Source organism: Eurypyga helias, unplaced genomic scaffold (genome assembly GCF_000690775.1).
Source record: "Eurypyga helias isolate BGI_N326 unplaced genomic scaffold, ASM69077v1 scaffold16449, whole genome shotgun sequence".
In the NCBI taxonomy this organism is placed as follows: domain Eukaryota; kingdom Metazoa; phylum Chordata; class Aves; order Eurypygiformes; family Eurypygidae; genus Eurypyga; species Eurypyga helias.
This window is the reverse complement of record NW_010274107.1, coordinates 23,558-48,777: the sequence shown is the minus strand read 5'-3', so window position 1 is coordinate 48,777 and position 25,220 is coordinate 23,558. Positions and strand designations below refer to the sequence as shown.

At 43.3% G+C, this 25,220-nt stretch overlaps 1 protein-coding gene across 1 annotated transcript in view; it reads right to left on the bottom strand.

Moving 5' to 3' along the window:
* The window catches only part of MCF2L2 (MCF.2 cell line derived transforming sequence-like 2), a 60,006-nt gene extending 39,466 nt beyond the window's left edge, over positions 1–20,540 (bottom strand). The window contains exons 1-2 of the mRNA XM_010159720.1: positions 20,399–20,540; positions 3,295–3,378 (exon numbers count right to left, since the gene is read on the bottom strand). Of these exons, the coding sequence (XP_010158022.1) occupies positions 3,295–3,378; positions 20,399–20,540 (226 nt within the window). The remainder of the gene's footprint in view (positions 1–3,294; positions 3,379–20,398) is intronic.
* Between the last annotated feature and the right edge of the window lie 4,680 nt (positions 20,541–25,220).

Sequence of the window (25,220 nt, the reverse complement as noted above, 5' to 3'; positions counted from 1 at the left end):
GCTGTAGAGTAGCACAAACCAGCCTCACTGGTAACATCCTCCCAGCTCTACATGTGCATGCACGGAAGAGGTAGTTAGCTACCCTCCATAGGGAGAGAAATAGTTTAAATCAGCATAGACCATTTTTAGAGTTGCTCAGGAAAACCCAAGCCACCCTGCAAGTAACCAGGGAGTGTCATTTACTGTGATGGGGCCAAAGAGCTGAGGTTTTTTTTCAGAGAGTGGCTACTGAGCGGTATCAGCATGGCAAACTAGGAAATGGGCTAAGTATCAGGAGATTTTCAGTCTCCACGTAGGCAAGCACTGAGGCACTAAAATATTTGTGGTTGCTTGTGCCTAATGAAAAGCAGCATGCTTTAAGGAAAAGCTGCAGAGCGGCCTGGGGGGAAAAAATCAAAATCAAATGAGGTCATTTATGTGTGAATTACTTTAATAAGTGAAATGAGGCAGAAGAGCACCCAGATCTGTTTTCATTGGATGAAAAAACTAACCTTTTGCTAGAGGAAAAAGAAAATTACACTTATTTAGAGTAATAAATTTTTTAAAAGTATAGTCATTTCTGGCTTGTACCTAAACAGCAGTTTGCAGGAGAGAATGAAGGGACCGTAAGGAAGATTCTTGTTATTATATTTTACCTATGACCCACCAGTGGTCATCAACAGAATAAGATACTGGGCTGAAGAGACCTCTGAGTAGATGATTTTATGTTCATGATCATCTTCATGGGCTGCCGTGGGGATTTCAGAGTGGAGGCACCCAGGTTTCCAAATTCAGCTGTAAACTTCAGACTCAAATCAACTTGGAAACTATGAACTATACTGCCCTGTTTCTTATTAGGATATTATTTCTGAACTGTACCGAGGAGATTTTAGATAAGCTTGAAAATCCTTCAAATAGGAATCACTATTTATGTAGATGGGGGCATGAAAGACACCTTTTCACTTGCTTTTGGTGTTTGTTATTAGTACTTGTATGCTGATGAACCAGTTATTTGCTGATGCCTAACAAACAAGCCCCTCAGTGCCACCTTCTATGAAGATTTAATTCCAAAAATCTTTACATGCCTTAGGTTTAGTCTTATGTAAAGACATTTCTCATTACTTCCAAGAATAAAAGAATCAGATCAAATGTGAAGAGTTGAATTTGCTAAAATAGCAGGTGAGAATACCGGCACTACTGAAACTATGCATTCAAAAAGAAATATGAAAATCCTTTTTTGTATTTACCCTTGACATTTCCGTGCCATGTTTGATGTTCCTAGTTGGAACTGGAAATGTGGTTTTCTTCCTGTTTAGTAAACCACTTTACACAAGTTGCTCATTACATGTCATATATAGCTTTTATTAATGGCGCAAGGTAATGAGGTTTAAGAAAAGCAGCCCCCCAGATTTTAGCAGACAGACATTGCATATGAGGCACTGAATTCAACACACACAATCTTGTTTACACCTACATTAGTGTTTTCAGGCACTCGTTAAATCAAAGGCCTTGAAAACCATACTAGTTTCAGCATCTCTGCATGCCTGGTGAGCAAAAAAGCAAGCTGAACACTTGAGAGAGACCAGCTGGTGGCTAAGAGCAGACAAGCATCCCAGTTATGATCTGACTGAAGTTAACATCAAGATCCGAAAGGAGCTGAACAGTGATTAGATTCCCTCTCCCTTTCCTTGTAGTTAGAATATTTTAAAGGCAATTTGGCACTAATAAAAGGGATCTGAGTAATATTCCTGAAGCAGCTCTGTGAGGATCAGTTTTAAACTTGACAACAGCCTCCAGATTAAGAGACTGTCATGTCCCACCCACCAGTCATTATTTTATCTGCTAAGCAGCTAGCACAACGGGAAAGGGGTGCCCAGCTTTCCCTGACCACCTAATGCTTCCAAGGCCTTGTTGTGGCATCTGCACATTGAAATCCCTCACAGCTGGGTGTGAAGCACTTAACAGTAACACCAAGTTACTCACTATCCTCTCCAGTCTGGCACAGCAGAGCCCTAGTAAGCACAGGGTATGTAGGCAAATGCCTGGTCACACAAAGGAGAGTCCTGCAACATTACCCCACAAAAATCATCCTAGGATACATGCTGCATTCCCATTTCCTAATTACCCTGCACGGAGCACGATGGTGGGATGCAAAGGTTTGAGCAATTTTATGCAGTTGCTCACACTGTTCTGCATGGAGGTTTGTGTTTATTAGGAATTCTAGGAAGATGTGACCCTGCGATGTTTTACTGCAGACAAGAAGGCAGCTGGTTCCAGCTCTGCTCCATCAATACCCTCTGCCGAATGCAAAACAGTTACTGAGCTTATGAATCTGCCACAAGATGCTGCCTAGAAACCTCCGAAATCAAGTTCTAATACTCGGAGCCCCATAAAGTATTCTGAATAACTTAATATTTGGATTTCATTTGGCAGCTTGGAGCATACTTAAAATTGTGAAAATGCAGCAAGGATTGGGCCTGCTAAGTTGACTATTCACAGAGCTGGGGCTGAGTACTCTCTGTGCTGTGTACCCAGTGCTCCTCTCCACTAAGCAGAGGCTGCCCAAGAGTACCTTATTATGACCATCCTGGTGGTTTGTGCAAACTAATGATACTTTGATGCGTGTTTATAGGGAAGAAGGAAAGCAAATACTCAATTTCCTTATTTGCAGAACAGGCGGAAACAGAGACAAAAGGAATTGCCAGAGGCCATACAGTCAACAGCAGAGGCCATTTTAGGACCCAGATAAGGATTTCACTTCTACAGTCTCCAAAATAAGTGTATTAAATAATCTGGCAAATATTTCAATATCAGCTACTTATTTGGGGCAGGAACTACGTCACTTTGTGTAACTGCAAACTTCAGGGAAACAAAGGAATCTGTAATAATCAAATCTTTAAAAGATTAGAACCCCACACTTTAGAAATGAATCATTTCTAAAACAAAGGCAAATAAGGAAGAGAGGGAAGGTCACGAATAGCTCCCTGATAGTCCAAAATCTTTTCCCACAAACAAGATGTTTGGACCCTGTGCAAAGATATGTACAGAAAGATTTGTTTAGTTTCTTAGCCCCTAGTCTGCTCCCCTCACCCTCCATCCCATTGTGGAGAGCATGGAAAATTAACTTGCCTTAAGAAAAACAAGCACAGCAAGTTGGCATTTATCAGTTCCATTCACTGTGAACGTCTAATTGAAACAGCACTTTTCGTTAGCAATATCAAAATACTATTCCAACTGCTGTACAGAGCTGAAGGTGACAGTCAGGATGACAGGTTCCAAGAGGATACTAGAGTGTGATTACCAGCAACTTCTTACCTGACAGGATAGCAAATTGCCTGTGGAGCTGCTCTATTATATCCACTGCAACCAGCGGCCGTATCTCCTGCTGCATGATCTCATCTGTGCAAGTGAAAACAGAAATCTTCAGTGAGTTAATAAAACCTTAATGACAATCTTTCCTTCCTTTAAGGACCCATCAAAACAAAGATGACACTCAAAGGAAAAGAGCCTGGCTTGACTATTGGTTCAGATGTTCTAGGACTGTCACGGAGAAGTTTATGATACTTACCAGAGTCTCATCTTCAGCCCGCTTACTTTATCTATTGCCTTGTGATTTCAGAGAGAGCTTTTCATAAACCAGCTCCAGCAGATTTACCAGAGCGTGTCACAGGTTTGCTCAAGCTGACAGCCGGCTCCTTACTACTTCATGTTCCATATTAAGTCACTGCATTTGGCCTCCCACATAAAGCAGCTTTTCAGCCTTTGAAAGAGTAAAGTCTGTTTCAGATAAAGTGCCACACTGAACTCCCTGGTCTCTGCTTGTGGACTTTGTGTAACCAACCAATCCAGAACAGTTTCCTTTGCCGATGCCTTTTCCGCTACAAGCAAATGCACAGTAAAAGGAGGAAATAAGGGGCTGTGAAGCTTTCTTCTCACAAAAACAAAGCCTGTTCTTTTAAAGTAAACACTGAAAAGTTAAAAAATAACCTGGCAAGCAGCTGGGGAGAAATCACCACAATTTTTGTGTGTGACCTATTCAGTGACCAGCAACTCATCTCACATGGAGCTCATTTGTCTCTTGCTATAACAGGTGCATCCAATTGTTCTCCCAACTCTTCACCCCAGTCTAGACCAGCAACATCTACTGGGGAACATCTGCCCGCTCAACTGACAGGATCAAGGTTTACGGTACAATAGTACCTATTGTGATTAGGCCTTTAGCCACTGTACAGCTACAAACCACCACTAGTCCTGGTTTTGTACCTCTAACTGCCCTCACAATGGGTAGAAGGAAGGAAGCTGGGTCATGCTAGGCCAGAGGTCAGACAAAAGGCAGGTAGTTGCCCTATTTAAGCATCAGGATCTTCACTGATGTCAGTACAGTGCAGGCACTGAACTACTTTGGTGCATCTGGTTTTGAACAAACTGTCCAGAAATAGCAAGGGAGGTCATACAGGTCAGAAATAAGATTTTCTCCGGCATCCTATTCTGCTGCCCGGGTATCTTCTCTGTCTTGCTTTCAGACATCCGCTCTGATCTTTCCACAGATAGGGATTCTAGATGTTAAAAGACACAGTGTCATGAGGAAACTTTTTTGTTCGTTTTCAAACACTTCACTAATGCTTTGAGACAAAGTAACTGAAGAACTGGTGTCATTGCCCTCTCCCAGGCAGATGGTGACACACAGCATGGAAACAAGTTGCACAGATTTTGGCAATGCACAGAACAAGGCAGTAATTGCAAGCTATTGAAAAGGGGTCTGATTCTGCAAGTCTTCAATTTGAATTAAAAAGGGGAAAAGTCAAACAAGAATTAGTGATTTTTGATGTGCGACCTTCATTTCCATCCTACTTATGCAGCCCACTATCAGCTTCTCTGATTCTTGACAGTGCAGGTGACTAAGAGCCACCAGAAGAGCAGATGAATGAATCACAGCTGAAGAGCTTGGTTTCAGTGGTGTGCACACAACTTACTGGAACTTCAATCTACTGCTATGCATATTTACACTGTTGCACAGAGTTAGCAGAGCTAAGGCTTAGCTTTAGACACAGAGTAGTTTATTTTAACTCTGAGCAGCGACATACTGCTCCAAGTAACCAAGCTGGGTGTCTGCAAAGCACAGTTATAGCCCAAGAGCCCAGCACGTCAGTGTGTGAGCTGTGCTCACTTATTTGAACGTGTGATTCCTAGTCACCAAATGTATTTTATACTACCTTTCTCATGGCCTGCATGGAGCCCGACTTGGACAAGATCTGAGTCCGATTCTGTCAGGTATAGTGTGTATACATGAGAGACTAGTGAGACTCAAGATCAAAAAAAACCCAACCCAGAAGTAGGAAAAAGTCAAAATAATAATTAAAACAGATCTTGGACTCTTAGAGCCAAGAAACCTTGCAGCATCCACTAAAGAAATTATTTTAATTTCAGCATCCAGAAGGTGCAAAGATAGAGTGGCAACTGTGCAGTCTCACAGGTAGATAGGTGCACTCAGGTTTGGGTTATAGGACTGAGCTTATGCCAAACAACTGCAAAATTGGAGCAAAGGTTTCTACAATGGATGAGACGATCACAAGGAGGCTTGACAGAAATGGAAAATGAACTAGAAAATGTGCCACCATCTCTAGCCTCTCAGAGGCTTGCTCATCCCTCCAGGGTAACAAACCTGTCAGTACAATAGCTTGCTTTTGATGTTGGCCAATATGAAGGCATCATTAAGATCAACCAGTGTTGAGCAAAACAAATTCTCCCCCCCTCTTCACATAGCTGCTTTATCAGCATACTCTGAAAATAGTTTGGTTTCTGGTTTCTAAAGATCCTTTTTCTACCAAAAGAATGTTGTGGTGTAAGGATAAGGTGAAGGAATACAAACAAGACCTGCAGAGTGCCGGTTAGGTCTCATCAAATCCTCTGCCCAGGCAAGCCTCTCCAGCGAGACACGTGGAGTTTGCTGTAAACCCCACACGCAGCAGGAGTCATTCGGATGATGAGAAAAGGGCTATAAAACACACATTCGAGTACATGAGTCTAGCTCACACAGTGACATGCAGGGAAAAGAAATTGTAACACAAGAAGCTAGCAGGAGACTGAGAAAAACTGAGGAAACAAGGGAAGATGCCTCGTGAGCCCAAATGGCAAATCAGATCACATGGCTATGAAATGTCAGCAGCTGTAGCCAACAGGACACAAGATCACATTTGCACTCTTGCATCTTCCTCTAGGACAGTGCTTGAAGGTAGTTACTCTCCAATATTGATAAATTGTAACAGCATCACAGCAACAGAAGTCCCAGTCCTTGGAAACATGATGACCTGGGGCTGCTGAAGGAAGTTTTTAATCTTTGACTAAAAGAAAACCTTGAAAAAATTCTTACAAGCAAACCAAAAGACACAGGTCTGGGTTTGACTGAAAGCCATGACATTTTGCCTACCAGTAGTGAGCATTAATTCGTTTATATCTCTCACTAACTGTGTCCCAGGAGGCTCTGTAGCCTTCCCAGTCCATGTGCTGCAAGCCACAAGCCTGCAGGAAGTGGTGTTCAGCCTCTTGGGCAGAAGAAACATCCCATTTTCCTATGGGACAGACACCACAGCTGAGAAAACCCTGCTTTAGGCTGACATGAACTGTCTCTGAGCTAACAGCTGCAGATTCATAGACTACTTCAGACAAACTTATTGATGATGGGCATCTTTAATTCACTATATGTGGACATAAAAGTCAATGGGAAGGGTTTAGATTTTAGCTGCAGGAGCTTTACAACAATGATCTTGCTTCATTGCACCTTGCAAATATCTGCACAGGAGATCAGACAAGCCCTGGTCACTTCAGAGCAGTCCTGTGTTCTGACAAAAAAGGGTATCTGTAGAGCCGTGTCACTAAAGATCATACTAAAGCATACACCAGCCAAGTGGCTGAACATGGATGTCTTGGCAACCTTGAGTCAGACTTTTCCTAGTTTCTATATGGTTATTCTTGTGGCCTTAACTTTTCTTAATTAAAGAGTTAGTTGCACATAGCTTCTCAAATTTAAAAAAGAAAAAAGCTTAATTGAACAAACAGTATTATGCAAAACAACGCCAGTCCCCTATATAGGTCACCAAAGTTGAATCTTTACACATACCATGCAGTTCTTCATTATTTTAGCTAATTGAATTTGCCAGGACAATTAAAATGTGAATAAGGATGTGATACTAGGGAGAAAAAAATATTAAACAAGTCAGTCCCATCTACTCTTGGTTGTCCTCTTAAACTGCTATAAATTCAATTCCTAGCAGAGACTGTTCAAATTTTTACATGCAAGACCAATTTCACTGCAGAAAAAACAGGCCTTGCAGTTTTGCTTCCCAAGCTTTTCTACCAAGGAAAGGAAAATGAAATGCAATTACTATAGCCATCTGTCTGACACAGCTTCTCCTCCCTCACAGATCTCTAGGGAGGCTAGCTGTCTAATGTTTAAGGGAAAAGCCATTCAGTTACACTTCATAATTCTTCACTTAAAAATGAAACATGCTTGGGCTTCCCCACACACACACACTTGCCGATTTTATTGCTCGCCACAGCTGTACCTATCCCTGCAGCAGGTCTGGAGCACAGCCCACAGACTGCTGCCTTCAGGGCTACACCAACAGCAGCTGATTAAAAGCTACAATAAATGTAATCTTGTTCCCTCCTCTCTCTGAGCAGAGAGAAAGTAGTTGAGATGCTAATGGCAACTAATGGTTTTCAGCAGCGTAGGAAAGATGACCTGCTGGAGTGAAAGATTGGACTGCGTGGAGCAGATTGACACAGCAGTGCCTATTGCTCCAGGAAAGACAACCAAAGGCACCCAGCCATATCCAGGTACTGGGGTTTCTTTGTTTAGTGACCGAGTGCTACAACTGCCTGGCCTTCTGTTGACTAGAGGAGGGGGTTGCTTCAATTCCCCATCCAAAGTCACTAATCTTGGAATAATGGGTCACAAATTCCTGGAGCAAAGTTCATCTTTTCTTAATGACAGCCTGATAGGTGATTCACGAGGCAGGGAGACAGCTGAGGTTGAAATAAAATCTTGGCTAAACTCTTAGAGTACATCAGCCTACTTCTACTCTGTTCAAGCTCAGTCAAAAATGACCCTCACAGTATTCAAATCAAATCTGTGGATTTGGAGAAAAAACAGATTGCTGATGTGAGGGAAGAGAATCTTCCATGTCTGTCTTCATGTCCGTTCTGTGGCCAGAGATTTCATTTGATGAGCTTGAAAGGAAATGTAGTGTTATGTGTTCTCATTCCTCTTACCAAAAGGCAACACACAAATCCAGAGTTCAAAAGCTGCAAAGTACCTATAGTTCCAGTGTTCTCCCAAGTCCTGTGTCTTTTGGACAGAGCCAACCACCCAACCAGTTAGCTAAGAGTCTAGAGGAGCTGAGTTACATTCCAAGAATTAGACACATTAGGGAGACACTCAAACACAAATGTCTTCCCTGGTAAGGTCTAAGCAGTCTAAAGGATATGAAAGTGTTCTGTCCCTCCAGAATGCCCAATGCAAAACCCTCAAGCAAAACGGTTCCCCTCCTGAAAGTCAAAAAGAACGTCAGTTACTACACCAGAGAAAGAAGCCTTTGGCTTGGGTTTCTTTCTTTTAAATTCTGTTTATTTCCCTTCCTCACCATTTGTGTCCTTTGTTTACTTTTTGAAGAGATTTGTTTATTCCGTCAGCCCAGACAAACAGCAAGATCAGTTACTGATACAAACTGGCTGGGATACAGATTGCTTGAAAGAGGAACTACAAATCCAGATATAAACAGAAAGGAAATCCCACCCTTTCTCTTACTCTTCTGCACATTCCCCCCTCCTTTTTTTTTTTTTTTTTCCTGCTAAGCCATGTTGAGTCAACTGAAAACTAAGCCAGGAAAAAAGTTACTGTAAATAAAGTGAAACTGTAAAGAAAGTGAAGCAGTCTTTTACTTAGTGGAATGTTTCTTATCTGGGTTAGTTCTCTGCAAAAGAGCTTGAAGGGTACAAGCTCTAGAAAGGTATGGGGTTGGGAAATGGCAAGGCCAGGACCACCCCTTCCAGCAGGGAATGACACTCAAATCAGCTTAGAGCAAAAGCCAAGATGCAGCATAGGTAGGCAACTGGTGTCATCTTTTCCCTCAGAACATTTGTTAATCAAGCCCAACTGTAAAACCTATGAAGTATATTTGTTTAAATGCAATTTCTACTGTCATTAAAATCAAGTTTCTGAGCAAAATTTGCTGACTAACTTCCAAAGACAGAGATTCTTCTAAAATATTTAAGTAACTCTTGTTCATGTTTGGAGATATCCCTTAAAGTTTTCTTTTTTTAACTGTAAAAGCAAACCCAACTTTCTGTACACCAACGTAATAGCCATCTGGGCAAGCAAGGTTAGAAGCAAGACTCCAACTGCCCTGAGTGATGCACTTGCTAAGGTGACCTGCAACCCTCAGGGTGTACCTGGGCAGAACCTGAACTGGTGTCTGATGTGATCTGCTATTGCACAGTGGATCTGCTCTGAAGTTTTCTCCCTTCATTGTGCTACGTCCGATCAGTATCTCCAAAGCATTCCGTGCAGCCTCATGAAGGACGTACAGCTTTACCTGAGTTTTGCTCCGAGGCACATTAAACATTTCTTCCAATTTTAAGTCTTCCAGCAACAATTGCTGAAATTACTTTGGATCACTGCATTTTTTTCAGTTCATCTCACTGACTAAATCTGATGTTCACTTTTAACATAAAGTTACAGGAGTGGAGAGGTCACAGATTGAAAAGACCTGTTCAGTGGTTGTGGTTTCCCATGCTCCAGGAGTGGTTACGGACTTAGTTAACTAAGTTGTTTTACAGGCAGACATGGTACACAGTTAGAGTCTGCTGTAACTGACTTGGAAGGAGGTGAAAGGAGAGCTGTTTATATCAAAGAATTCAAATCACATTCTCCCAACTGGAAATCCCCCCACTTTCTGTTTCTTGAGTAGGTGAGTTGGGTCTCTGTGGTAACTGGAAAACCTTACTGCCCTAAAGATACAAACCACACACATGTGCTTGAAGTTTACTGAATGAAAGATGCTGGACGGGCTCAAAGCAGACATTAGTGGCAACCTTTAAAGACATTTGAGTGCTGTCCAAGTAATGTGAACAATACAGACAGGCAGGCATCAGGGCAGCAGGGACACTGGGGAGAATTAGAATTCCCAGTTTATTACAGGTCAACATTAGTGCCACATAAAAGGGAAATTTCTATTTTACCCTCAAGATCACACCAGCCATTAGCAAACTGCAAGGATTTTTCAAGGACTTGCTGTCAGTGACTTTCAAGACACTGAGTCCAGCATGCTCCTTTCACATGGGAAATGCAAGTGAACCACAGATGATTTGGATCGAAACCTGAACTTCCCCCAGGCTTTAGATCCAAACTTCCAGGTGACGGCTAATTCCGCAGACCCTCAGGCATATGCATAAGGCAAAGTAAAGTCCACATGCAGCAGCACTGAAACTAGAGGAAACGTACATGTGTCTGGAGTTCTGGTTTTGAAACACTTAAATATCTATTAATTTAAAATGATAGAGAACAGCCAGGAAGCTCAGTTCCTGGGAACCCCAAGACTCAGAAGCAGTGGAGTTGACAGTTCTCAATCAGGATTATCTATAGTTTAAAAATCAATTATTCACCTCTGTGTCAAATTGGTGAGCAGGCTGTTACCAACCCAGGCAGGAAGGATCCAGGCTACTAGTATATGCAGGGCTGCTACTGCTAACGTGCACCCTCTAGGGGTTATTGCAGCTTTGTAAGCCAATACCGTAAGATTTTGGGATAGACTTCCTTAAGAAACAGGTTTTGCCACTTTTTCCACTTAACCACTTCTTGCAAAACGGTATTTCAATGCTCTTGTTTGGCTGGGATTTTTTGTTTTGTTTTTAAAGAAAGTGTCTCAAAATTGATTGGTGAATCAAAAAAATCAGAATCTTTCTCCTATATAAGTAAACTGGAAAGAAAGTGAAAACAAGTCAGTATTTTGCTTAACTGTTGGTACATTCCACAAAAATACAGTGGTATGTACAAATATTTACCTATAGTTACACTTCAAGGATTTTGACAACTTTAGTGTCAGAATGCACCATACATTTATGCACACATCTAAGAATCCTTGATTAATTGTTCCCAATAAAAGCTAGACTACACAAATATGAAATTCCTAAAGCACATACTCTCCCCGTTCAGTTTAGGTGAATTCATAGCCCATCCTGTTATGAAGACACTTGTTACAATACTTAAGTAAAATCATAAGGGATAGTAAGATTAACAAGTCTTCACCATGCATTAAGAGCTATCCATAATCAGAATAAATAAATAAATAAGTACACCATTCCACACCATCTGCTCAACTAAGTTTGGGGTTTTTTTGAGACAGACATTGCTTGATTTCACAGAGCACATGATGAGATAGTATAGGGGAGTGTTATACCCTGCTCTCCCCAAAACAGAAACTTCCCTAATAAAAGACATTAAAGGTAAGGTCTAATCTCAGCAACAGCTTCAAGAAATTAATCCAGATTTGCAGCAGCACGGCACAGATTTTTGCCTCGTCCCTCTGCAGTACACACCTCTTGATGGATTAGGGTTTTTTTCCCCAGAGAAATGTTAATTCCTCTTCTTCCCAAAATCTGCTTCACAACAATGCTGGATTGCTAGAACACAAATTCCTGCTCGGAGAACAGAACACAACAAAAGAAGGTTTCACATTTCCATGCTGTCACGTTTAAATCCATCATGAATAACAAAAACCGCATGTGGCAAACTGCAAAGCTAAAATACATTTGCTCCAATACTTGGACACTAAGCTAATCAAGAGATATGGCAGACTGCATGGCAGACCATTCCTTCCTCCCCAGAGCTTGCCAGCAGACAGTCTCACAGCTGAAAGAGTACCTTAGAAAAATTCCAGCCACTGACTCTGCCCTGAACTACTGCAGCCAGCAAAATCATTTTAGAGCCTATTCACGTAATTTTTGAGGGACCACTGGGCTCAGGAGCTGCAGGGACTGTTTTCTTGCTCAGTCCTGAACAGAGGCCAGTTACCTCAAAAATATTTCCCTGGTTACTGCCACTGGAGACAAACAGTGAGCCATAACAGCCACCACTGCTGCCAACAGCACTCAGAATACGTATCACCGTAACGGGGCAAATACCGCTCAGAGCCGACCCCTCTGCCTGAGGGGACCCTCCCCCCCAACAGCCTTCCATCCTCTCAGTTCAGATGCCCATTAGAAAAAGCATCAGAAACACACTGCAAGAGCAATCCCCTTTAGACCCAGAGACACTCACAAGCAGGCACCCTCCCCTGCGTCGCAGGCTGGCTTCTCTGCAGTCCCGCTGTGGTAACGAGTTCACGCGAGGCAGCGGGGAGGGATGGAGAGAAGCAGCGTTCTGTGGAAGCAGTCTGGATCTAACCAACGGTGCACCAAAGAGCTGACGCTCTCCTGGAGGAGTCTGCACAAATTGCTTACTAACCGCTTCAACGCAAACCACAGGGGAGACCTCTGACATGCACCACAGCCAGGCTTTAACCCTCCCCAAGCTACCGCTGGCTTCTTCCCTCCCAGACAGCTCTCCACTCAGACCCTCAGACACTTTGGGGGCATTCACAGCTTCAGGAAAACAAGAAAAGGTACATCCTGACAAGAGATAAAACAGATTTGCTTACTCAGAGTAAGGCATGCAAAGGCATCTCTTTAGAATAACTTTAAATAGTAGAGTATTCAGGGCCAAGGGAAACCAACAGCACTGTGTTGGAGTACTATCCCGAAGGCACACCCACACACCAAGCACAGTACTGTAATTTAAAGACAAAGGAGAAGCCTGCACAGACCTATGAATTTGGTTGGAAGCATGTCACCAGCCCTTGCCCAGGGGAGTAATCAGTTCTACACATCTAGTTCAACAAATTCTTCAGGACACAAGCTTTTATGGTGCATGAAGAAAGTACACACGTGCATTTGTGTTGGTGTGACCATGGTAACACGGCATCTATAGCAGTCTGAAGCAATACTGGGTCATCACTTCAGCATTAGGTTTCTTGGTAAAATTGCCCCTTTCCTACCACAAACCCCAGCAGCTCAGAAACTTTAGACACAAGTCATTCATTACCTAGGGTACAGCAGAGCAGCTGTCCCCTAGGATGTATGATGCAGTAGTAACATCCTGTTTCTTCTACATGTCCTGCCATCAGTCAGGCTAAAGATAGACAAGTGTCAGTCATTTTATAGATAGGAAAATTGAGGCACAGGGAGAGGAATCCAGGTCACCAGCCAACCTCAGTTTTCCCCACCTGTAAAATGAGGAGCAGACTGAAGTGGTCTGTACAGATAGGCTACTGGAGTCGATCTACCTTAAGGATAACACACCCAGTCATTCCATCCTTCCCCTACCAGCCACTCAACATAAACTAGCACAATGTTTATAGTATAGCACGAGAAAGCTAACAGGATTTTATATGTAGCTATGGATAAATGCCAAATCAAAGTAGAGCATCCCCTTGTTAAGTACAAGATACATCTGAGCTTAAGACACCTGTAGCATTACAGGCACTGGGTGGATAAAGGTAGAAGATTGTCAAGATACACAGCATGTTTTCACACTGCACTCTCCCCAGCCTCTCCTAAACTGCATGCTAAACAAATGGATTTACCAGCTGCAGTGTGTGTACGATGTTCCTCTCTGCTGCCTATACTGATATAAATGTCCACATGCAACCAATTTACAATCAAAATGTCTCCTACTCCAGACACAGTGGGTGGGCGACTCAGCTCCAGCTCTGCTTGTGCACAGTGAACTGACAACAGCCCAGTTATGCACCGAGGCCCAACTTTTACCCCCAGTGGGAGCCAGGACAGGCAGCTGTGTCAGCGCCCAGCAGAGCTCCCTGGGCAAGGTCTGGTGTAGTGCGCTGCCCTTCCTGGGCAGCCTTCCTGACCTTCCCACAGAGACCAGTCCTCTCCAGCAGCAGGGCTGGGAGACGCTCAAAGCGTTGGGGACAAGTGTCACATCGATGTAAGCGGCTGATAAATGTGCCAGATGATTACACTGTAAAAAATCACTTTAACCCTGTGTGTAGAGATGCTGCAGAAGCAGCAGATCCAGCCATGGAGCCAGAAGACTACATGCAATTGATTGTAAATGGCAAACCTGTGCTGACCCCTGAGGCAGGGAGGGGAATGAACTCACCACAGAAGGGGCACCAAGAAATTCGTCTCTGTCCACTTCATGCTCAAGGGAAAGCTCACACAGCACTTTCCATTTCATAAACTACATTTACAAGGGTCAGACCTTTTTTCATTTGCATAATTAGTACAGGTAATTTCAGCGTGCATCTGCAAAATGCCTTTGCCAAGCTCAAGAGGCTTAGCTGTGCCTCTCTCGGTAGAATAATATTTTGGACTACTCAAATGTTGTCCCACCAGCATAAGGCATATGGACTAGACTAACACCGATGTTGCAGTTTGTCCCTGGCAAGCATCTGCAGCATGCATGGAAGTTTACTTTAAAAAAAAATTCAAGGACCTGATCCTCAGTGGCTATAATACACTTCGGTTTCACTGAAGCAACTTGCACATCCAAACATCTGACCCCACACATTCATGTTCTCACACCTGTGGGTACGGCTCTCCAGGAGCACAAGGACTGGCTCGTACCCAACTGCCTCTAATGCAGATCTTCTTCCCAGATTCCTTCACTGCAGAACCAGGGGGGACCACTCGGTTCATTGTGTTTGACTTGTTGAACACACAAGAAGTTCACAGAAATTGGATTAAACCAGCATTTTAGAAAGCCCTTTAATCTTATGTTAAAGACTCCAGGCAATGGCAAATCCACTGCTTCCCCTGGGCCTGGCCTAACACAAAGAAATTGGCTTGTGTTTCAAAGCTCTCACCACTTTAATTTCCAGCCCATTGATTCTTATTGTAGTTTTGACTTAAAAATTTGATAGTTGCCCTCAATTCCATCCTTTCTCTGGCAGATCTCCCTTCTTGAGTCTAGTGATGAAGTCAAAGGAAAAAATGGGACAGAGTATCCCATTCCTTCACCTCTTCCCATATCACCTCAGCTTTTCCCAGTGCAAGCAGAGGATGACCTTACTAATTCACAGTATCCCAATTTCATGGTCAGATCTTCAGTGACGCAGACCCTTGCCCCTTAGAGGCCCCCACAACAGCACACTGTATCAAGGTGGCAATTCAAGAGTTTAAGACAAATAGCCTGAACTCAGCAATCCCCAATTTAATGACTCACAGGAACAGGTTCTGAATATGGATAAAGTGCTGGCTCCGCACAGAACAAAGTTGCTGAGACATCCTGGCTTAGGGAAAGGTGAAAAAAAAGGAAATGTTTGGGCAATAATTCCTAACTGTTGTAGAAGTCTGGTGGATTTTTATTTTTTTGCCCTTAAGAAATGGAATAACCTAACAGGATCAGAAAATTGTGCAACAAGACACCTGGCATTGTCCAAATATCTATATATAGGAAGCTGGGCTGCTACAGCCATGCTTTATTTATCATTCTTTTATACTTGAGCAAAACCAAGTAATTCTATTAGATAATGTCCAGGTGGTGAAGGAGGAGAGTCCATGACTTCGAAACTTCACTGGGCAGGCTAACCCACAGAGACATTCAGATAATTAAGAGGGAGCACAATTTGTACATAAGACCAACTCATTAGCATGGCAGAAGTGGGTTTTTAAGTGGGGCTTGAAGCAGCAGAACTGGCTGAAATTGGAGTGAGTGTAAGCTCCATGGGCATAACCAGGGTGAAAGCTCTGCACAGATGCTCGCCAACCTCCCAGTACATTCAGCAGCATTTTCCCCCGAAGTCTCCCCGGACTGTTTACAGCATAATTCAGGCAATACGAAAAAAGCAAACTGAGCTATTGTCTTGTGGTAATAAGTCCCACAAGTTAACAAAACATTACCAATTACAGCAATCTGTCTATCTGTGTTTAATGCTTTTCCATTTCACTGAGTTGTTGCTTGTTCTGGTATCATGGGAGGAAGAGAAAAACATAAAATACCCAGAAGGCCTCTGCTGTAACTTGCCCTCTGAGAATTTGTTCTCTTGATCTTCTCAGTACTACTTATCTCTCAAAACTCTTTTTAAATGGAAATCAAGCTTTGCCTTCCCTATTTTCATCTCCATTCTCTGGACGGTTCTGATTAGGTAAACAAGGTTCAGCACTGTTCAATAGCAGCAGAGCAGACTGCATATCAATGCGATCAGGTGAAAAGAGACACAAACATCTAAGACAAGGATCTTTTCCTAGAAAAACCTCTATGGAAACAATATTTTATTTTAGCAATTTTCTTTGCAGCGCAAGCTGGCTGAAAAAAATATCCCAGGTTCCCTAGGTAGCATTTTACACTAAAGAGGAAAATAGATACTGAATGCAAATAAACCAAGAAAAACACTGAGCAATGCACGAAGCGGCACTGTGACTGACTCAAGGGGTTGAGAAATACCTTCAACTTAGACTGCAGATGTAAGTCTTTACATGAAAGCGTCCCTTTCCCCAATAACCAGCACCTTTGTAGAATGGTCAGCCATGTGAAAAAGGAAAGTATTTCTCATTTATTTCATTATTGAAGGTGGAGAAGCTCCAAAAGGTCCAAGAAATTTCAGCCTGGTCTCATTCAGATGGGATTTCCTTCTGTAGACAGCATCATAGAAGCTGTTTTCTAGCATTAAACCCTTAACTGCTGTAAAGCCATATCCAATACTTCGGTCCCTTTCCCCACCCCGAACAGATAGATCTGAAGAGCTGCTTGTCATTTCCAGCAGTAAGAGAGACACAGCAGTAGGACCAAGAACAAATGACCATGATTGCTGGACAGACAGAACTGCAGCATTTCTCTGTCCTACAGAAGGGCAAAATCAGAAATACTCTGTCGGTGCAAGAGACACATCCCCATCCTATTGGCTAGGAGGATCTTGCCTGATTTTGCAGCAACAGCAAAGTCCTGAATAGCCTCAGTAATGAACTGCATGCTCCTTAGTGTCTGCAGATTCATTATGCTGTTTTACACAGTCACCAGCCTTGGGCACAGATAAAAACACCCTCATGGAGTGCCAACCTCATGGAGTTCAACACATTTATTCACCTAAAAATATATAATCTGCATGCAGCCTCAGGCTCCACAGCATGCAGAAACATAGTCTAACCAGCCAATGCTCATCCATCCATGTTAAGCCCTGTGTGGTCCTATTCGAGGGCTCAAGCATCACAGTGAGGCTGACTAATGAAGAGCATTTGGGGACAGAGGGGGCCATTTTGGCAGGAGGTGTCCTCAAGCATAAGAGATGGGAACTGGCAGCTGAGTGACGTGAACAGTCATGTCAGTGCTGAACAGGCACATGAGCCACTCTCCAAGAATGATGTATTTAATGACAAGAGGCTATGCTTTGCTTTCAGCTTCAGTGTCTCTCTTGTGATGAACCAAGAGCAATACAAAGAGGATCAGCTCTGGACTGGAGCCTCTCCCATATTTCTCACCTGGCTTTCTGGAGGTTCCTTCCCCCTGGTTGTCAGTTATAGCACCTTGGACCTGCAGCTCCCAGAGGGTCTCAAGGTCACATACCGGTACTCAAAATAGTACCATTTGCACTGCAGACCCCAGAGAGGACTTCAGCATCTGTAGGCCAGCTCAAACAGCCAGGTGCTTCCTCTGCCTGTTGCAGGGAGCTAGGGCTTTGGAGCTCAGAGGCATCATGTGGCCATAGGAGAACTGCCCTTCAACTGCTACCTCACAGCAGCACTTTCTTTTTGTAAGCAGCCACTATTTTCATCTCTTTGCATGAACAAGACACTACAACCACACTTTTAACCACCCATCAAAACAAATCCCATGGATTCAAAGGAAACCTTGAACTTGCATGATCCAGGAACTGGATTAACTTGGCTCAGTGCTGCTTGCTACGGGGCACTGCTGATCAAAGGTAAGGTACCTGCAGGCTTGGCTGCAACCATGCAGCCTCTATTTCTGCTGTAGTAACCTGTGTGCCTTCCATCTCTTCTGTTATGATACTTAGTACAAGAGAGAAAATTGCCACAGAATATACCCAGGGCTCCACAGATGTGTCCTGTACATGAAAAAAAGCTTCATACTTCAGGAGTGCCTGAAGTACTGAGCAAGTATTTGCCAATTAGCCCTCAGCAACACTTCAGCTGGATCTTTACATTACAGAAAGGGCACCCCAAAGTGAGAGTCAAGTCAGCACACACCACAGAGACCCACATTCCTGCATTGCCACTGTGTTCAGACAGAGAAACAGGAATACCTCCATCCCTAGTCCTGCATTGCCACTGTGTTCAGACAAACAGGAATACCTCCATCCCTACGGTTTGTCAACGAGTCTTTTCTAGTAGCAAAGGACTGCAAGATAGGGCAGGCAGAGCCCAAGATCTCTGGGACAGATCATCTTTCTTCCCCTGTGCTTATGCAGCACCTACAGCAAATGGTAACTGGTCTAATCTCCAAAGGATAGTCATAGCTACATCATCAGGATTCACTATGGAGGCAGGTAATTCCCACTGCTTCTACCTTACAGGTAAGAAAACTAAGGCCAAAACAAGACAAGGGATGAGTACAGAGTCAGTTCAGAGCAGGAGAAGGGAACCCAGGCAGTGGTGGTGTTACGAATTCCTGTGTCGCCTTGCCAGCTTCTTGGCCCCTTTCTAGCATGGTCACCGCAGGCAGAGTTGTCACTGGTGTATTCTCACAGCTCACCCAGCTCTAACACATGCACCTGAAGGCACCTTGACCCTAGCGATAACCTCATTTTTGCCCCTCCTGTGGCTTCTTTGGGTGAGTTTAAAAACAAAAAGCAGCAAAGATGCTTTCCGCCTCACAAAACTGCAACAGGCTCAGACTAGTCTATACACTATCTGGTGTCTATCAGAAATTATTTTCCAAGGAATTTCCACCCATAACATTATGCCAGGTCATCTCTCAACATGAGAGGCAGGGAAGGTGTTTCCCTGGGAACAGTAACCATGGCAAAGCTCTCACCAGTCAGTGTCTTCCCCTGTCTACCTGCAGGAAGAACAACAGATGCCTGAGCTCTGCTTCCAGCAGTCCCACAGGCCCCCAGAGCTATAAGCAACCTGGAAGCACCCGATCAAAGGTTCAGGAAGGAATTTCAATTAATTCTGTTCTGTCTTTTACTCAGACAACAGACATTTCTGCCATGCTATGCTGAACTCTGAATGCGTCATTACAAAGAGTGCAACTGGAAACATCAGTGTTATCGAGAGGTCAGCCAAAAACTACAACGCATAGGTAGGCGCTGAGCCCAAAAATCAGCACGGATAGATGGCCCACAAAAGCAGAGGTACAATGGACTGGCTTTGCAGTTTTCAAACCCTGGCATTGTGCATTAGAGCCCTACTAAAGAAAGCATCTGCAAACCCCAGTTTGTAAGCAGCAGCTGCCAGCAGATGACCTGCTTCTGGTTCACTTCTTTTTCTGCCGAATATTCTCGATTTATCAGATTGGAAGAAACTCTTTGCTAAAGAGCTAACTGAATCATAATAAACAATTCAATACATTCATATCACGTGCTTTTGGGGATCTTTTTTTTTTTCACATACAGGTGAATTTGTTATAAATTTCTGGATTTGAGGTTTGCTAAATGTTTATTCAAGTTAAAAGAAGAAATTAAACCAAATAGCTCCTTGATTAATCTTTCTCTCAAATGACACTAAAGAAAAAGTGCTCTATGATTCAGCAATCTTGATATGTAACTAGTCAACAGCCTAGGGGTCGACTACCATCACTCCACCTCAGAGTTAACATGCAATTAGAACAAATTGCCAAGATGCCAGCATCTTATATGAGCAGCCCACTCAGAGTGGAACACTGCCCTGTAGCCAGACTGACTCACAGCACCAAATACTCGATAGTCCCAGTTTCTGAGTACAGTGAAACCAGAATCTTTACAGTGAGAAAGATCTTGATCTTGTACATAGTAATTTAGGTGCACAGGGTGACAGGGTCAACTGGGTCATGATACCCACTGCCCCATCCCCTTGCATTCATTTCTAAAAGGTATTTTGCATGCACAGCAAACACCTGCTCCAGACATACACAGAAACCTCAGTGTCTAACACCTGAGTGAAATAAACATTTATTCCAAATTAGTCTGGCATTCATTTTAAGCTCCTCTAGGTCAAATCACGGCAAATACCCCAGAAATATACAGCCAGGTCAAATGATGCACTCGTGCCTGAGTTAATATCCAGATCAGCCAGTTGTCTTTATTTATCACTGAATTCTCAGAGAAAGCGTCAGAAAAATAACATCTATTTGCAAATCTCCTAGGAACACAATGCAGCTACCACTAAGAGAAGATGCTATTTCTTTTAAAGATGCTGCACATACCTTTCTTTGCCATGCGCTCCAGCCTAATGCATCCTCCTATAAAATCATGGTAAGATTTCATTTCTCCTTCTGTTATTCGGACAGCAGTGAAAGGCGGATTCCTGGGCACCTGTTGTCCACATTTCCGACACCGAGAAGCCATTGCCACAGCTCAGGAGACTCTTGTCAGGAATCTGTTCTCTCAGTTTGCTGGAATCCAGCCTGATTCTTCAGCCGTCAGTCCAGGCTGGTGACTTTATCCCACTTAGTTCATTCAAGGTCACCCTTGCCAGCAGGATGTTCGCCATTGCAATTGGCTAAGACTTTTATAGGCTTACTGGCTGTGTTTGTTTCGCCCTCCTTGCTTTCAATATCAGTTTACTATATTCTCTCATTCAGAATGAAAGCTGTGAACCTCAGCAGAGCTCATGCCCTGAATGGCTTCCTTATCATTAATTTAAAGCTATCTTATAAGCGACAATGAAGAGAGAAGATCCCAGAAGCACGTCGCAAGATCACAGAATGTCTCTTAAAGAGCATGCCAGATATGTTCACAAAGAATTTTTCTTTAAGAAAAGGTTTCTCTTCATGATTTTGATCCCTTTTGAGCACATGATTCTTCATCACTGAGAATGATGGGGTTTTTTTTACTTCTGCATTTCAGTGTGGACGGTGCAAGGAGACTGCTCTGCAGAGCTGCTCAACCAATTACTCATACATCTGGCAGTGGTACTGGGAGGCTGCAACTGTACAGAAAAGCCCTCTGCTGCTGTGCACCGTCCCTGCTCCAAGATCTGATAATCTAAATGAACGAGGACAAAAGGGAAATATTGCTGGCAGACATGCTCTGCTAGCTGTACAACACCGGCCCCAAGTTTTTTTTTTAAAAGAAGTTGGATCCATCAGTCTGACACCAAAATGAGAAATCTGAAACATACATTTAGAAATCTCTCTTTGAAGGTGCTGCATATTTAAGTTGGCATTTCTCCCTTCTAACAATTACCGTAATACAAATCACTGATCAGAGAGCAAACTAGCGAAGAAACTAGTAGGTGGGGAACTGAGTGCAGAGAGCACTCAATCCTGATGCAGTGACATAAAAAGGAGCCTTCCCTGGGGTCAGGAGGGACTGCACAGGAGACACATGAACAGGCACAAGGCCAGCACTGGTGACAGTGCAAAGAATATAATGAGAACCCAATGAAACAGGGCTGAGGGGCAACCCAGAGCTGAACTGCAGGGACCTGAGCACAGAACAAGCTTCCTGCAAAGGACTTATACACAGGCCAGGAAAGCCTTTGCCATCCTCTGCCTCAGGCACTTTACATAGCTGCACCCCGTGTCGTTCAGCTCATGGCCCTCTCACATCACCTCTGATCCCTAGACATGGAGTGGAAAAGGAAAAGCCTAATTAATGCAGATAGGAGAATGAACTAGAGGGGACAGAGATGCTCAGCAGAAAAAGCCTCACATGATGCCATTATTAAAATAGTGAATAAGCAGACGGACAGGCATGAATGTCTGTAATCTGAACCACACAGAAGTCAGCTCAGCCTTACTTCTTCCCCGTGCCGCACTTCTGCAGCTTCCCCCTTGCCAGCTCCACTGCTCCCCAACCACACAGCAAGCTGTTTCAGCTCCCTAACCCAGCTCCCTTACCCCAAAAATTTGCTGCGTGGCATGAAGCTGGTTACCCTTCTGCTTCTTGCCTTTCCCAAAATCTGCCTGCAAAGTGAGGACAATGATGTACTGAGCTGTTGGGTGACCTGATTCATTAGCATTTGTAAAATATTTATTAGACTTTCCTTAGAGAAATCCCCAGGGGACTGCAATATTTTGCAGATAGGGGGAGCAGCGGCACAGAAGGCAGAATTAATTTGTAGAAAACTGTCATCATGAGATAAGAAAACTAGAAACATAACCCAACATTTAAAGCCTTTCGCCCATCCTCTTTCATTAGGCTCAAGGTGTCCTTCCACACACAGGCATCATGACGTACCTTAGAACATAAGCTTTTCTGACAATATGTTCATGGGTGTATCTGGCATACACAGAAGAATTGCACTTCAACCTTGCACATATATAGGTACACAATGGGGGAAAACCCAGCATTTGTGCCAATACACTTCTGTCTGCCACCCTCCCTTGCATATGCTGTTCCCACCGGTACCCACGTGGCTTAGCAACAGGAGGATCTGTGAGACACTCATGTTCCAAGGGGGAGACTTGATGCCAGAAATGGGATGCAGGAAATCTGCCCTAGGTGTGAGATTCTGGAGCACAGGGAGCCACAGCATACAGCAGGAAAGCCATCTATTTCTTTCCCTAGGAAACACTGATCCGTTATAATCCTAAATACACATCTCTGATGCCTGGGGTACCACTGCCACCACCCAGCTCCAGACAAAAAAGCAGCTGACTGTAGCTGCTATACATTCAGCAACAGGGCACATAAGGTTTCCCTCAGGAACAGAGTACTGTGCTGCAAAGACCAAGATGGATGGAAGAAAAGGTTCTGTTTATTATCCTCTAAGTTTCATTTCATTCGTATTTCACAGGCAGCTAGGCTAGCTCTTGACACGTTTGGGAAGCCTCTGACATGGGAGCATTAGGGACCTCCACTGTTTCCTACCACACAGCTACCTCCTCTGTCCTGCACTGGGTGTATCTGCACAGGAGCTGCTGCAGAGGCTGGGTTTGCTTTTATGTAACATGTTACCAAACATACTCACAGTGAGGATAATTGATTCCTCACCATTTTCCTCTGTTAGCTAAAAGGTAGCAGTTTGACTGAAAGCAAGTTACCATTCTTTGCACGGGCAAGAGTACAGTGGAAGGAGCAGGTACAGAAAATGCCAAGTGTGCTTCCTTTGGTCTTCTCCATAGAAAACAGGTAACAGAATGGAAGGGAGTTACTTCCTACTGCTCCAGAGAACTGTAGCAAAATGCTTGTGAAAGCTAAGGAAGAGGACATTTTCTGCTCATGAATTGCCAGCATTGCCTAGCAACATCAGCTGGCTTGGTCTGTCAATGAATAAGCATGTAAATAAATGCAAAAAAGTGTCATGAGAAAAAAAAAGAAAACAACCAAACAAAAACCAAACCAAACAAAAAACAACAACACAACAGAACACCCACAACCAAATAAGCACAAAACAAACAACCAAAAACCAACAAGCAACCAACCAGATATCCTCAGGTACCATTAACTAAAATAGCCTGAGGAACTGTACTATTTCCTAATTTAATCAGAAATATCAGCTCACCCCAGAATTTGAACTTGTTGGAAGGTGCTTGCTGTCCTTACTGTATGACCAGAGGATTGCCACAAATTTAAAGTCAATTCAGCTAAATCAGTTTAAGCCTCATATCTCTTCTTGTAAAATAATATGCTTCTGCCCCAAAAAGCCATGCTCCAATGGGTAGTATCACTGTTAAACATGAAACATGCAACAAATGCGCTGGAGCTCAATGACGCTGGGTACAATACACACAATTTCTTGTGAGGAGTCAGGAACCTTGTTTGGGAACAGCATTTATGTGTCAGAGGAAGGAAGGAGACAAATCTGCTCCTGCTGCAGGTGTAAATGAGGCAGGTAGAAAATACTGCAAAACACTCCCTGTTTGCAACTTACCTCACACTGTCATTAAAACAATTGAGGGGAAAGAACCATCAAGAAAGTTTAGTAGATGAGACTAAAAAATTGCCCCTCCTATCCACCAATGATTAAAAAAAACCCCAACGAACCAACCAAAAACCAACAGTGAGATCAGTGGGAGATATTTATCTATGAAGACCAGCAACTTCCCCCACCTATGTAGAGTATTCTACAAGGTTGAGAAATAAACAATCTAAATCCAGTGCAACTTTAAGATTGAAAAACATAGAAGCTAAAACAAAAAAAATCCATATTTCATTCCCAAAACCCCAGCTTCACTTTTTCCTATATTTTATGTGCTGTTTTATCTAAAGTTTGAACTGTTCTTTGATAGCTACACTGAAACACACCATTCCTTTTGCATATACCTCTGTGACCTTCTTTCTGCCTTCCCCCCCACCCAGATCATGAATCTGATAAGCCACAAGGCATTTCAGCAGCTTGACCCGAAGGTGTATTTTCAGAGCACACTTAGTGCTGTTACAGGTAACATCCATTCCACTGTTCAGCTGGGAAAAAGAAACAGGTCTTTTCTATTAACTTCCATTTATTTCCTTCCAACTAATAAAAAGCAGACCAGGATTCTAGCCCATACCCCCTCCTTTTTTAATAAAAGGGCTACATCCCAGGCATTGTTTTAAACCCCAAGGAGTTAAAAGAATGAGCAGAGGAAAAAATAAGTCTGCTCTTGACATTACTTTTAGCATACAGCATTGTTGCAATTACAGCATGCAGTTACTGCACTAGAAGGCACTAATTCCAGTGCCATATGGCTTCAGAATCTCATTACACTGATCTCCTTAAAGTGATTTCCTAACTGACGAACAAAACATTTTTGGTCACCTTCAGCAGTGGGAAACAAGAGCTCTGCCACTGTTGGTGCACAGCGACCCCCACGCAAGCTGCCAAAAGCAGGAGTGAGTATAGCAAAGATCAGAAGACAAGACAACCCAGCTAAAGAACTTCCATTGCCATCAAAGCTGTATAGACATCCAGGGCTAATCAAGGACCATGACCATCATTATTTTAAAAACTATTTAAAAAAATGAAGCCAGTGCCATCACTGCAGGAGTAGAGAAGCTGACAGGAGATCAGAAGATGCGTGCAATCTTCATAGGACAAGCAGTGGGCAGCACTTGCTGCTGCAGCTGCAGGGTTTGTTTTATCTAGCTCTCTTGACCAGC